Genomic DNA, 15,588 nt, shown 5'->3' with positions numbered 1-15,588 from the left:
CTCTGTATTGATTTGATTGTGAAACGGCAGAGATTATTTAGCTCTGATTAAAGGCTATGGTTAAGCTCCTCTCACCACCAATATAAAACTAGTGAAAGCCTGAACTTGGTGAGTCATTCATAGCAGGTCAAAATAAAGATAATAGTGCCCTCACTCTCTGATGTAAGTGGCAACAACAGCTGTTCTCGTCTTTACTTATTCAGAATCCAAACTGTCATTTGGTCAAAATACAACCCTGGTCCATGACCTCAGCGGCCGGGGAAATGAAAAGTGACTAAGCTCACCAAGAATAATGTAACAAGCATTAAAATACCCCTTCTTTCAGATATCAACTTCCTGTTCACTAGACATTTCAAAAATAACCCCAGTGGACTTTTAATAACCCCTAATAAACAAGGCTCTGAAAAACTATTTTAAAATAGTACTTCCTAAAGGCATAATAACAGCTTCCCCAGTGCATCCATGTGTCTAAGCTTTATTAACAGAAATTATGGGCAGTGTGTTGCATTTATGAATTTCTTTTGGCAGTAACATGCCCCCCAAAAATCCCTTATGGACAATTTCCCTATGAGACCTGAAACAGAGCAAATGCAAGCAGTCGCATCCATCAGGAAATGACATTCCAACAGACCCTGAGACACCTTTGTCTCCAAACAGTGATTTCTTCAGTGTAGTCCAAGCAAGAAATAAGAGGATAGACATAAGGGTAGAAATATGAAAAACCTATACCACATTTAAAACTGCAGCAATTGGACTCTGTCACATGTTAGGTAGTAGAAATATTTTGTATATATATATTAATTTTAAATTGATTAATTTAAACAAAACCATGTTCTACCTTGATTCTTTTTACAGCAAAAACTGTAAATGAGAAATAATAATTGAAATAAATAGTCAAAAATAAATATACTGCAGTCGTCATACCTGAAAAAATCAGTTGTACTTATCTTGTCTTTATTTGTTCTTCAAGATTACAGATTATTGCTCATCATCAGTTGCAATATTAAAACAGTTGACAACTCATCATAAGAGACTTTAAAATTTGTAGTGACGACTTACAATAAATACAGTTGTTTTTAGTTCGTATGTCAACGTTCGTTGTCTGTAAGAGGTGCTGGTGCTGATCTCATGTGCTCCTTACAAGACCATCACGCTAAAGCGTGTTAACTGCAACACAGAGATGAAGTCTTGGCCTCTGAAGACATCCGAGTTTGGACATGTGAGCCTCTTTAAACACTCTAATGCATACACACACACACCCCTTAAAAAATTAAGACAATGGGTTTAAACATTTAAACAAGACGTACACAACAGATGTGCTTCAAGGACTGTGTGTTAAGCAGATAAAGACTGAAAAAGTGACAATAGGGATATGATGGGGATATGGGTAGTAAATCCATTTAAATTTTTTATACTAAAGTTGACTGGACACATTACAAGAGCACCACAAGCTAACAATGTAATAGTAAAGATGAATTTAATTAGTTTTTGTTTGTTGGGATAAGCCAAGTTTACATTTCTGAAGTTTGGAAACACCTCATGTTGACCAGGCAGCCTTTTAAGAAAACCTAACACTGTTATATGCCTTTAGGGTTGTGCAAAGCTAAAAACGGCCTCAGTTACTAATTTTATGCGTTATCCAGAGATGAAAACAAGTATAATCCCTTTTGAACTGCATCAATTCCATTAGCTAATTAACATCAGGTGATATAAATATGACACAGATCTACTGTGGAAGTGGAAAACATTTCAGAACAAAGGGAAACAATGCCACATTAAACATGAAACAGACCATCATTTTGATTCTCTTTATGACAAACACAGACGGCAAGAAAAGAGATAAATATATGTCATAAAGATTTCCAGAAATATAGTAAAATAAAGGTCCCGATTTTATTACATCTGAATATACCCCAGTAACAAAGGCAGCAGAACTAAAACGTTTACTTCAAGATCTATCCTTCTAACATCTAAAAAGAGTACACAAGTTGTTCTTGGCCTCAGTTAATGACCTGGAAAGAAACTCAGTACCGAATTAACTGTACATTTGGTATTTCATTGATATAAGCTCTGCTTCACAGTATATAAAACAAGGGTTTCGTTAAATGTAATATTACACTAGAGTATTATTTAACATTTAATTGCTTATTTTTATCATGACAGAAGATGAGCTCATAAGAACAAACATGAATAACAGAAGATTAAAAAAAATCATTTTGTATAAATATCTTAATATACACCAGTGATTACAGTCTGATGAGTTTCAGCAGTAATGTGGATCTAACAAGACAGTAAATTTCTAAATGCACAGTTTGAGCATTTTAATCTCAAACAACAATACTGGCATTGCTTAGCAGATGAGAACAGTATGGAAAGAGCGTGCGGAAATGGAGAGAAAATTTTTAGACGCTGATGTCACTGAGGTGATTAAATTCCAGCCTAAGTAAAGGCTGGGGATAAGCCCCGCCCCCAAATCCTTCACAATCCAGTTAAATTTTAACAGATTTATTTAGAATTGAGAGCGCAAAAGGTTAAAATCTGTTGTAAAAATTAATACAAGTTTTTAAAAAATAAAAGAAATTTGACAAACAGCTTGATCAACTAAAAGAAAAAAGCAAACTTCTGCGCCCAATTGTAATCCTGTCCCACCCACCGTTTCGTATAAAGGAAAAAAGTCATGTGTAGAAAAACAAAGGACATGTGACATGTCCATAACTAAATGATCAGGTATGATCACACACTTTCTTTAGTTTACTTTTTTGTTTCGCCACAGCTTAATTATAGTTAAACAATTAAAGATCTCTAAATGGATTACGTACAACTGACACTGAAGCTAAGAAAAGATTAAACCTGGTGAAATTTCCACTGAAACGTCGCTAGGTTGCACCGCTGGCAGTAGCAGCTCATTAAAAGATTAGCTATGTTATTCTAGCATAAAATACATAAACACTGCCACAGTGCTAATTAGCCACGCCCCTTCACCCCCAACCAATCAGCTTGAAGTTTTTCCCTCCCCTCCAAAGGCAGCCTGTTACACAGATGTGTCTGCCTTCATCTTTATGGATTGTGAAGTCTTGATAATTTATTTTGTGGAGTCTTTGTTTCCCATCTGTGATTGGATTTAGTACCTGAAACAAAAAATTGCAAACATACTTTAAACACCATATCAAAAACAGGTTTAAAGGTTTAAAGATTTAGCATTTTTAAAAAGTGCCTGACCTGTAGTAGTTTGGCTTAAAGGGTCCATTTTTGTTCAGGCCAAGATATTTGGCCTGTTCATCTGTCAGTTCGGTCAAGTGTGCATCAAATGTAGGGAGATGTAGGCTGGCCACATATTCATCTGCAAAAACAGAAGTTCAGTATTTATTTTTCCTAAAAATCCTAAAGCATCTTGTGTATGTCAATAAAAACAAGAAAATTCATCCTTTTACATTTTAATTGACCTGATTTATGACCAAAAATTGTGTTTTTTAATCTTTATACCTTTAAGTAAGTGCTTCTGTACGTGAAGCAATCTTATATCTTTCTATTCCCCCACATGCATCTTTCATTAATGTGATAATGCCCGTGTTGGCAACATGCAGGTTTGAAAAAAAAAGGCAAGCATAAAGAGGAAAACAAGAGAGATTGACTAGAAACAGAGAGAAATGCCCAAACTGTGCAGTCTGCAGCAAGAAATGGCAGCAGTTTATGACAGCATGACCTATTTTCAGCTGTCTCATGCTCCTCAGGGTCTATGCAGGAACCCACATGGATAAACTCTTGTTACCATATGATGCAGAAAACACTGAATATTTCCAGAAATTTTTGACTGCTCAAAACAAGCTTTAAATGGCACAGACTAATAATGCAATTTACTCTATTAGTCAAAATATTATACGTTTGTGTTAACATCACTCTCGACCCGTCCTGAAAAAATTGAGTCACAATGAGCACATTTTCAAAAACAAGTTAATTTCATTTTTACATTCTATAAAAAAACTAGATCTGTTGAAATCAAAAAGACCCAGCAATGTAAATTTTGAGAAAAATCCTGAGTAAGATCATTTTGTTAACACTTTATTTTCTCATTTCTGCATGTTTAAAAATTGAAACAAAACATTAGACACACAAGTGCTTCGCTTCCAATGGACATACATTCTTTGTATAAGGAAATATTTGAACGCGATAAACAGCATTTTTTTAAAAAAATAAGTTACCACCAAAATCAGTATTGTATCAGGTCAGTATTAAAAAGTTAATTCTTAATTTTACAAAAAATCTGATATACGCCGTGTTATTCTGTCATCTTTTCTCCCTTTTTTCCCAAAACGCGATAAACATCAGTCCTCCATCTCTACAGAATGCATTAAATCCGCTCAACAAATCACAGCGCACCATTCCACGCATTGTAAACAATAATGGCGGCGCTCTGAATACACACAGAATCCTAGTTTTCCTCATCTACTTTGTGGCATTTGGCAATGATGAATGCATATTTATTTATCGATTCAATAGATTTATAACATTTTGAAAAAAAACCTTGTAATGGATTTAATTCATTTTGCGGAAAAAATAATCTGTTTTTATAATAAATCTTTAAAAATCAAATTATGGATTTGAATTTTTTATGTTATTATAACCTTAAGATTCTAAGTGAAAGTTTATAACAGAAAATAGTGGTTTTCATCTTGTCATTTTCTCGGTATAGAAAAAACGCTTTACCAGAATAAGTCAAAATGCATTTATTGCGTTTTGAACCAAACTTTTCATTTAGTGGGTAATGAAAGTGTTGTTTCAGGACCAACAATGGTGTTAATTACAGGATCACACCCTACTTGGTGAAATCACGTTCACAGAAATATTTAGAAATGTACACTTCTCAAAAAAAGTACAAATTCAATAGATAATTAGATGTTTAATTACTATTTGGAGCATTGGGATTGCTAGATGAGGGCTTAAAGGGTAAGTAAACCCGCAAAAGGACAATTTTAGCATAAATCACCTACCCCTCTGTCGTTCTAAACCACCAAGTCATCCAATTGTCTTTAAAAAAAAATTTTTTTATTTTTTTGACATAAACCGTGAGGCTTGTGACTGTCCCATTGACTTCAGTTAGTTTTATAAATATTTCGCCATAAAAAGGTCCATGTTTCATAAGTAGTTCAATAATAATATTATAAAGCGACGACAACACTTTTGTGTTCAAGAAAAAAACGAAAGATTTTATTCAACAATTTGTTTTCCTCCTTAGTCCTTTAATGCTGCTGACGTAGTTGCCAGCGTACAGACACAGAATACGTTGGCAAGTAATTTATATAAAAATAAAAAATAAATTGTCGTTTTGGGGTGAACTAACCCTTAAATCTACATTAGCCTCAAATTCGTCAAAAATCAACATTTTTCACCTTTGCCTAGATCAAAATTTAATTCTGCACATTCTGACTCATTTAGACAGCACGGGGTACATTTTTTACGGGTTACATTTTTATTTCATTTCATTTATGCATGTAAAAGAAGCTGTTATCCAGAGCGACTAACATTGAAAGTTATAAATTTTATCAGGACGTGTTCCATATGAATCAAACTTACAACTTTGTCCTGCTAATGCATGACTCTACCAGCACGTGTTTACTGCATGTGATGCTTGTCTTAGTAGGGAAAGCTTTTGTCCACATTTGCATGCGTTTAAAAAAAGTATATCATACCCATTTTCTTAGGCAGCAGGTAAACATCCTGTTTGTAGCGGCCTTCAGGAGCATTGTACAGCTCTATCAGAGCCAGAGCCTGTGGGACAAGGAGCAAGAAATCAGTCACCATGACAACAGCAAAGATGTGACACACACACACTAAGTGCCTGGGGTTCATACACACTCACTCAGCAACCAGACAGCAAAAGCAACCCAGTCTTTGGGTAACCAGCTAAGCCTACTCAACAATAAAGCTCTTTAAAATTAATTTTTTACTCACCTGGGTAGTAGCAGTGATGGACAGCACAAAGGTAGGAACAGTGGAGCAGCTCAAGTTTAGTAGGCGACCCTGGAGAGAAATATTTATACAGACAATGTCAGACTAACAAAAGATCTCAATGTATGCTCTTATATTTAAGAGCTCACTTAAAACGTCAAGCCACATTATCTAAACTTAAAAACATAAATAATTATTTAAAACGCTATAACCACATTGGCATAATGAGTAATAAGGAATAAGAAAATTCTAACCTCTGCCAGCAATACTATTCGCTTTCCGTCAGGCCAGATGACATGGTCAACCTGTGACCTCACCCGCTCCCAGGTCAGCTCAGGAGTCCTCAGACTGGCCTGAAACATTTGGAATAAATGTGTTAAGAAAATATACTCTTATAATCACAATAAAACTTATAGTTACACATAAGTGAATACAGAGAGAGATAGAGAGAGCGCGCGAGAGAGAGAGCGAGAGACAGCTAGGCAATGGGAAACTTAATCTTACCACATCAATCTCAGTATTGGAGTGGCCCATGTTGCAGACGATACAACCGTTCTTCATACGGTCCATGTATTCTCTAACCACCACATTTTTGTTACCTGCGTACACCATATGCACAGCATCAAATAAGAACCTCTTCACCTTTATCTGTCCTCTAGACAGCTTCTAAGTTTCGATAATGAGAGAAAGATATTGATCTCTCTGAGTCATATCCTGGGTTCTCTCTGCATAGCATAACGAAATAGGCCAGATGTCTAAGGAAATCACTTGTTTATGAGTCAAAAGGTATTTACCAATATAAACACAGTAATTTGATCTGCACCAGGAACACATGATCACAGATGTCTACAAAAAATACTGATAAACTCTTATAAACCCCTGGCTTGACAGTTATTTACTGCAGTGCTGATAAGTGTGTAAACACCACAGACACTTCTTAAACTAATGTAAATATGTGTTTAAATGAAATTAAAGGGATAGTTCACCCAAAAATGAAAATTCTGTCATCATTTACTTACTCTCATGTTGTTACAAACCTGTATAAATTTCTTGACCACAAAAGAAGATATTTTGAGAAATGTTTGATCATGAGCCCCATTCACTTCCATAGTATTATTTTTTCCTACTATTGAAGTGAACGGGGCTCATTACCGGTTTAGATTGTTGAGATGCAGTACAGTCAGTCTGTTAAATTTACCTGTGCAGGTAATGACGATGTCGACCTGTCGGATGACTTCGTTGAGTTTGACCAGCCTGAAGCCATCCATGCTGCATAAGAACAAACATCCATTAGAGACTGAGGTCTTTCTGAAGAGATGAGACTTACTAACATCACATGCTCACCAGGCCTGCAGAGCACAGATGGGGTCGATCTCAGTGACATAAACAATGGAGCCCATCGCTTTGAGAGCGGCACAGCAGCCTTTTCCAACCTAACAACATAAACAAGTAGGAATTAGTCAAAAATAAGGTTAAAATTTGTTGTTGTAAAAACAAACATATGCAGAATGGATCAAAATCCTTTGTTAATCCTAGGAAGATGAAGACCCTATTATTTAGCAATATTAATTGCATTTAAAAAAAGTATGTTTTTATATGTATGTTTTTTTTTAAGTAGACTGTCCTCTAGTGGACATTTATGGTATCTCTCCAATAACACAGAAATGCTGCAATTTTACAAAATTGTTTAACTGATTTAAACATTTAGATCAGTTTAAGTGCACATTTCTAATAAGATCAAGAACCACTTAAAATTGGACAATTGTTTTTTAGCCAGTGAGTTATAAAAAAAAAAAAAAAAAAATCGCAGACAACATTTTCCATCTAATTATCTCACCTCTCCATATCCACACACAACCACCTGCTTTCCTCCAAACATTACATCTGTAGTCCTCTTTAAACTGAAACAGACACAAACATCTTCAGCTAAAAAAACACTATGATCCAGTGTATACAATGCATGTAAAGAATTATGTTTATGTGTATTGTTATTTGTAATATGACAGGAAATATCTTTTTAAATATTAAAATTTTACATCTGCACATGCACAAAAACAAGATCATCATGATGACAAAAAATAAATAAGAGAAAAGCATTTCATACATATCTATTGTTAAATATATGTGCTTTCATATGTGCATGTTTTGTCATCTTATATGCTTCATGGCATTTTTTATTTGCATTTAGCATTGTGTTTCTTGTTTTGATTCTTAAAAATCTGAAAAGCACTTCTATAAGCCATATCATTCAAAATAGTCTGGTCTGGAAAGGTATCTACTTAACAGTCCATCAATCGTATTGATTGTTTATGGAAAAACTATTTTGGTTATACAGTTATCTAATGGAGTTTCAGGACAAAGTCAATAACAAAAGACATACCCATCCAAGATAGACTCCCGGCAGCAGTACAGGTTGTCAAATTTCTGCTTGGTCACAGAGTCATTAACGTTCATTGCGGGAACACACAATTTGCCAGCCTTTGACAGCTGGTACAGCCTGGACAAATGAATTATTTTAAAGAGAACAACTAATTTGTACACACAGTGATCTGACATACACAGCATGCATGCACACATACACACACACGTTTAATCTGTATGGGTGTCAGTTTCATTACTTGCCACTAGATGGAAATATGTTCACATCTATTACTGAATCCAATCACGTGCGTCTAACCTAAATAGTAGTAAGCTTTGGCTTAACCCACATTACAGCATTACTAATTTATTACATTTAGCAAATATCATAAAATGTTTAAAACACCAAAAAAGAAACGCATAAAAATCATCCATATTGTTGTTTTTTAGCTTTACAGATATCTCACCTGTGAACTCCAGTCACGCTCTCCTCTACGATGCCCTTGATCTTTTTGAACATGTTGGGATATTTCTTATAAATCCAGTGAGTCAAATCACCTCCATCATCTAAAATCTACAATATAGCAGTTGTTAAACATCCTAAAACAGAGTCTATAAGCAATGACAGAATACGCTGCAATAATATGTATTTTGTTACCATATTGGGCTGCCACCCTTCAACATTAACACAGCGATCAATACACCACCAGAAATCATCCTCTGATTCACCCTTCCAGGCAAACACTGAAAAACCTGCCAAAAAACACAAAGTATGTCAGGTGAATATTAAGACAATATAAAAACAGTGTCTGGAAAAAGACTTGCCTCCCTCGGCCAGGGCAGCTGCTACTTCATTTTGGGTGGAGTAGATGTTGCACGCAGCCCACCTGCACTGAGCGCCCAGAGCAGACAGGGTCTCCATTAACACCTATAAACACACAACCAAAATATACTTAACATTAAAATGTAAATGTCTGTGTAAGATCAGAATGACAAATGTATTAGCATGCAAACTCTTTTTTATCTCTATGCATGAAGGCCATATTTCTGACAACATCCATAAAAAAACAGTGCAATCTCTTTAAAACTTGTGTGGATGGTCTGCCTTGGTTAAAAGTGTTTCTTAATGTGTGACTAATTATGCCTTAATTAAAGACAAAAAAATGCCAATAAGTATCTGTTTATGAGCATAAGCCAGGGTATCTTTACTTAAAAACAACAGGTTGACAGAAGGTCCAAACAAGAATATATTTTCATATTTGTCACTCACAGCAGTCTGAGCAGTGATGTGGGTGCAACCCACGATTTTGGCTCCAGCCAATGGCTTCTCTCCCTGAGCTCTCTTCCTTAACGCCATGAGAGCTGGCATTTCTGCAGACCACATACAAACATCAAAATCCTTAATATGCGACTGATATTGAAACAAACTAATTTTCGCACAATGGCTTGTAAAAATATAGTAGTCACTTGATGGACTGTTAATTGGCCAGTCATAAATAGTGATAAACCAATATTAATAACTAGTTAGTAAGGTGGCCCACATATTTTCCAATTGTCATTCTGAAACTTGTTAATGATGCAGTAAAACGGCAGTGAAAGCAGTTATCAGATGACACAAATAACTTTAAAATAGCTGATTTATTAATCATTAAGCTGATAACAAAAACAAAGAAGGCAATAGTGGAGAATTTGGTCATGTGGTTATAAAAGGGCTGAATGCACCGCTCTGCTGCCTCACAGTAAACACTGAACATATGGCCACTCAGCAGCCCAGGAAGAGCATCAAAATCTCACACAGACATACACACTTTCCCTTTACACATTAACACCAATAGATTAATGTGTTGACAGGCCTACTGATGACACGGCACATCACAACACGCATGAAAGGTTACAGGTAGCCCATCATCACGTGTTAACACGTGGCCCTCCCACCTTGCTCAGCGATCTCGATCTCTCTGCGTCCGAAATCAGCCTGTTTGATGTTCTTGATGCAGAAGTCTCCATTGCCTTTGGAGTTTTTCTGCTGTTTGTCCCGCGGTGATGTTTCATCATCGGAGCTGTCAGTGTAAGAGGCAGCTGGATAAAGAAATAAAAATAAAGCAGGTTAAGGGTATAGAGCATGTGTAATATCAGTATCAGGACACATGTACAGGCTATGTGTGTGTGAACCCTGAAGGAATGAAGATTTTTGTGTCCCCTTTAAAGTCTATCATTTCATGTAATCCTCTTAAAAAGACCTACAAGAGAACCTGCACGCACAGAAGCCCTTTGTTCACATGATTCACCTGATCTCTTTATACTAACGTGCCCTTCCAAACTAGCTCACATTTTGCTTTGGGTCACTGCTAGCTCAACAAACTCACGTTTACGTGACTATGTGTGCATGCTTATGTCTATGATTTGTGTAAGTGTCCATACCAGAGCTATAGCTGTCTGTAGATGACTGAGAGATAGAGCGGGACAGAGATCTGCGTCCGATTTTAGTGGGACGTTTGTTGAACTCTTGCTTTTGGTCTGCAAACTGGATCTGTTGGGGGAAACACCAAAGAACAAAATATGACTTTTGATTATTATGCTTTCTTTATGTTGGTAAGATGATCATCAGTTCTTGCGAGTCTCGTGACTAGTCGCCACATGCGTGGTGATGAAATTTAGTCATGACACATGCAGGAACCAACTATCGTCTTATAGACATTGAGCAGGTGTGCTATAATTTTTATATTTACATGATAAATGTGTCAATCCCTAAATACCCTCAAAATGTGAATTGTGTTGTAATTTTCTTTTTACACTTTAAATGTAATACTGCAACACAGCCAGGTATTAGCCAGGCATTCATCATACAGAGAATAAAAGAAAATTGTAAAACAGTTAAAAGCAGGCACATGGTAACCCTTCTGTATGACAACTATATCATGTCTACTCAAAAAAAATGACAGCAAAAACCATTGAGAGCTCGTTGTGAAGGAATCAGATTTGTGAACTGCTGCTTCTATTAATGGATGGACAGCTGTTGCTGGCGGAAAGGAAAGCGCTGTGTGAACCGTGAGAGGATTTCACCATGCAGTCACCCCCTCCACCCTACGGTATTATCTGAGTCAACAGCAGGCCTTAAATCCCTCCATTCCATCAAGAGGTTTTTAAAGAATGACTCTTACATAATGCCATGACATATCAGTGTCTAATCAACCACATATTGAGTGATCGCAGTGATTAATCTTTAGGTTGTAGGTTGAGGCATAAGGAAGTGACGCTTTCAGGAAGAATGGATGGATGGGTTTCAAAGCATTAGTAAAACACACAGTTGCATGTAATGTTCTGATTCAGCCTGACTGCACAACCTGACAGAGACACTGAATCACACAAGTATATTGCTGTGCCCTGAGCAAAAAAAAACAAACTTTAATGCGACTGCCACTCATTGTGGTTTCACAACAACAGGGTCACAGAAAAGTCAGAACGAAAAAACCCTATGAACTACATGAAATCAGATTTGGCACCTTCTTATGTCTTATTGTTTGGCAATATGGACCCGAACTCGAAGCAATGATTGTAAGATGATAAGAGCTGTGGTAGTCTAAATGAGCATCAAAACGCACACAAATAATTGGCACAGTACTTTTTATTTTTATAATGTGTCATAAAAGAATATATAAAGATTTATAATTCAACACTTTCTCATCTACCCTCAAGAGGGGATTTTCTAGTTAGCTCACTGCAGTGCATTCTAGGATTGTCTTACCATTCATGCATTTAATCTACACATTTCTATCAGTAACTATGTGTGATCCCTGTGGTTCGAACCCATGGTCTCTGCACTGGTAACAAAATCTTTACCAGTTGAATTACAGGAGTTCAAGCTGCCATAAAATAAGATATATTGTTATAACAAGCTGCATTAAGGCATTACACAATAGTCATCATATTGATAACATAACATGCCTATGAGTAACTCGACAAAATAGTTTTACTCTACATGTGCAGCATGCAATGCACTTTAAAGTTAATTCTTTCCCCCCTTTTCAGCTAAATAAAAGCAGGTGTGCATATATGTCTACTCAGGCCACATGCTGTCCCGTTAACTGACACTAAGTACACAGATATCACATCCTCTATTTTCTTTCCAAAAGTTTAAGTTTTCTGACCTCAGAACAGCCTGAAGACCATTCCCACAGCAAGGGGCTGAAGCCCACCCTGTTGCTTTCTCCTCTCTTACCATCATAACAGAGAGTTCAGCAATCCCCCCATTCTTCCCTATAATGGTCACAGGGCAACTGGTCTTTATCTTGTTAATGCAGTCTGAAGTGATCCAACGGATGTGCAAGCACAATACCGGACACTGTTGCCCATTGCAGGGTTTTTGTCAATCTCTATCAATTTTGTTTAATTCTTCAGTGCCTGGAACGATTGTAGTCGATGTTGGCAAAAGGTGCGTTTATATGTGTTTACGAAGGCTTTTGAGGCTGGTGGTTTATGAAGTGATTATTGTCTTAAAAGCTTAAGATAATGAAACATGCCATGGACAGATACACAGCAACAAAGAGCCCTTTGTGTTTCAGGTCACAAAATATATGTTCAGAAAAAAACGGATCGGATTTACTGGAGACAATTAGGTGTGTCTTACAGTTCTTTAACCTCAACTTTACTGCTTTAATTTCTTCTTGAGAACATGACTGTTATCAATTGCAAACCTCGAACAACCATACTGTAAATTAAAACACATTGTTTGTTGAAAACCCCTGCATTCCTTGTGTGACAGTGCACATTTTCAGTAAAACTGGCAACATTACTGTAAAAATGTAGTATGTACTATATTACGGAAAATTTAAAGTCAGAGATTTGCATTGTGTGATGGTACACTTAATGAGATACCTTAAAAAAATCTGTACCAACAAACCCAATTGTTTCTATTATTCAAGAAATGGTGTTTAAATGTATGTGCTATAAACATATCAACATTACCTAACCAGTTTAAACAACATGCTCTTTCTGCTGACATTAGTTGACCAGATCTAGCTTCAGGACAGAATATCTGGGGTGGTCGTGGCACACTCCATCTGGAGGACCGTCCAGTGCTCAGATGCAACAGATGTACAAATATACAGACAGACATCAATTCCCCGATATTAGAGTGAAACCTGTGTATACTTTGTTGTAGTCCAAATTAGAAATTGTGTACACTATAAACACAGCAAGTTTATTTAGAAGAAAAAAAATGATAACTCTGCCATGAATAGCACTAAAGGACGTCTATAAAAAAGTCCCCATGTGGTTACATGAATGGCTAAAAAAAGCAGCAATGCGTCTAGAAAATTATATAATATGCGAATGGTGCAAAACAACACTAGGTTTGGGACAAACATTTTGTTCTCTTTCTGAATGACAATGAACAATGTGTCATACGAGAACAAACCATTTTAAACTTCCAAAGGTATAAAGAATGGGTTTATGAATTAAACAAAAAGACAAAAAGCTTTAATTCTGAGAATGACACAAAGGCCGAATGTTACAGAGTAGAGAATCAGGCCACATGAGCAGCGCTTCCACAAAAAGATGACTTATGTAAGAGGGAAAAATAACAGGAGAGAGAGAGCGAGGCAGCGGATACGCAGCATGTTATTGGTGCATTTCAGTGAGAGCTCAGAGAAGGACAAACGTCCACATTTCCTGTGAATGGATGTTGAAGTGTTGTTCACACTCCAGTTTAAGCACGTTTTTACGGAGAAAGAGATGATGAACACAAACACAGCCTACGCTGCTGGTGTGGATGACTTTATCTGTCATTTGTTAAAACACTGAATCACTTTCTGATGTTTCAGGATAATCATTACATTGGGGCTCTGTTCTTAACCACAGTGATCTGCCTACCTAAAAAACATTTTAGAGATCATAGACACACAAAGGCTGTTCTAGACATCATGCACCAAAATCCATGCTTCCCTACGAATAACCTATTTTGTACCAAATTTATCCATCAAGCAAGAAGGTAATCCACGCTAACTATTACCAAACAACAAAATGCACTAACAGACATCATATAAAAATGGTCTGCAGTAACAAAGACACCAGACCTCGATAATTCTCTACAATTTACAGCATTTACAAGCTTATGTTTTATATAATCTCTCAGACTGCCGTCTGCGTCGTCTTACTGCTTTATACATTATGGATGTGTACTAATTTTGAAGCAAATGAGAACTGAATAATGAATGCAAAGCTACATGAATTGACACTTTTCCAGCACTGATAAAGTGTGACTGCAGAACGAGAGCCAAAATAGAATCCGGCTCATCCCGACCCCGCACTGACTCTTTTAGATCGCTGTCACAATGATGAAAGCTATAGCTGGTGTTCCAGGGGAATTGCTTATTTATGCTGTTGTGGTAACAGGTTGGTAATTGCACTAGCGTAAGGGCGGCAGGGATTTCAATGCTGCAATGCAAATGTTAGCACTTAGATCTTAAAAAGTGATTTATTAACTTATGTCCTGACGTCATGCCAAGCTTAGAAACAATAAACAAAGACACTTGGAAATTTCACAAGACATGATAGTTTGGAATTTACTTTAGGACAAAAGGTCGCAACCGGAGAGGGGGTATAAGCATTAATGCAGGTTTGTTTCAAGTAAGTGTGGAAACTGAGAAAAGAAAAATGGCCTCTAGAGTACAGACACACCTGTGGTCTGCTTTTCCCAATTAGGCATAATGCTAGAAAAAATGCTTTGTAATTGACAAATTGCCATGCTTTATTCCTCTTTACTCTACCTAATAGTGGAAAAATTTACTGAATTCGCCCTGTTAGAAGAGCAATTGCTTCTAAGCACACAAAAACAACAGAGCCAGTTGAGTGTCAAAAATCAAATAAACTGACAGAAAGCTTTTCCTGAAGGAGTGAGCAGAGTCATAGCTCTCCTGAGAGAAAAAAATTATGCTTTTTGTAAGGCTGGGTCTCGATGCAGATGTTCCAGGTCGATTTGATTTCGATTCACAAACTATTAAATTAAATCGATTTTGATTCAATTTTCGATTCCGGTTCTCGGGTCGGTTTTTATACTCGATTCAACTCAATGAATATAGATTTAATACAAATACTATTTTAATAAAAAAGAACAGTGAACAGCAGTTTACAAGTGGGTAATTAATAAAAAGAAATTAAAGCCACAACACTATCGTCTTCGTCTTGCTTCCAAAATCTAAAAAGCTTCTATAACTTTTTTATGTGAAGGTGGCATTAACATCGATGAAGCACCTGAAACCGCCATTTTAAGCACTGAATGAATGA

The 15,588-nt window shown here is 36.5% G+C and overlaps 1 protein-coding gene across 1 annotated transcript in view; it reads right to left on the bottom strand.

Moving 5' to 3' along the window:
- Positions 1-933: 933 nt before the first annotated feature.
- ahcyl2b (adenosylhomocysteinase like 2b) overlaps positions 934-15,588 on the bottom strand; it is a 32,576-nt gene continuing 17,921 nt past the window's right edge. The window contains exons 2-17 of the mRNA XM_065265567.2: positions 10,726-10,834; positions 10,240-10,383; positions 9,575-9,675; positions 9,130-9,232; positions 8,963-9,057; positions 8,772-8,878; positions 8,327-8,443; positions 7,784-7,847; positions 7,291-7,379; positions 7,145-7,215; positions 6,451-6,545; positions 6,201-6,299; positions 5,950-6,018; positions 5,688-5,766; positions 3,220-3,340; positions 934-3,128 (exon numbers count right to left, since the gene is read on the bottom strand). Coding sequence (XP_065121639.1) covers positions 3,122-3,128; positions 3,220-3,340; positions 5,688-5,766; positions 5,950-6,018; positions 6,201-6,299; positions 6,451-6,545; positions 7,145-7,215; positions 7,291-7,379; positions 7,784-7,847; positions 8,327-8,443; positions 8,772-8,878; positions 8,963-9,057; positions 9,130-9,232; positions 9,575-9,675; positions 10,240-10,383; positions 10,726-10,834 — 1,470 coding nt within the window. The 3' untranslated portion in view covers positions 934-3,121. The remainder of the gene's footprint in view (positions 3,129-3,219; positions 3,341-5,687; positions 5,767-5,949; positions 6,019-6,200; positions 6,300-6,450; positions 6,546-7,144; positions 7,216-7,290; positions 7,380-7,783; positions 7,848-8,326; positions 8,444-8,771; positions 8,879-8,962; positions 9,058-9,129; positions 9,233-9,574; positions 9,676-10,239; positions 10,384-10,725; positions 10,835-15,588) is intronic.

This window comes from Paramisgurnus dabryanus, chromosome 1 (assembly GCF_030506205.2).
Source record: "Paramisgurnus dabryanus chromosome 1, PD_genome_1.1, whole genome shotgun sequence".
In the NCBI taxonomy this organism is placed as follows: Eukaryota; Metazoa; Chordata; class Actinopteri; order Cypriniformes; family Cobitidae; genus Paramisgurnus; species Paramisgurnus dabryanus.
The sequence above is the reverse complement of the archived record's forward strand: the minus strand, read 5'-3'. Positions and strand labels throughout refer to the sequence as shown.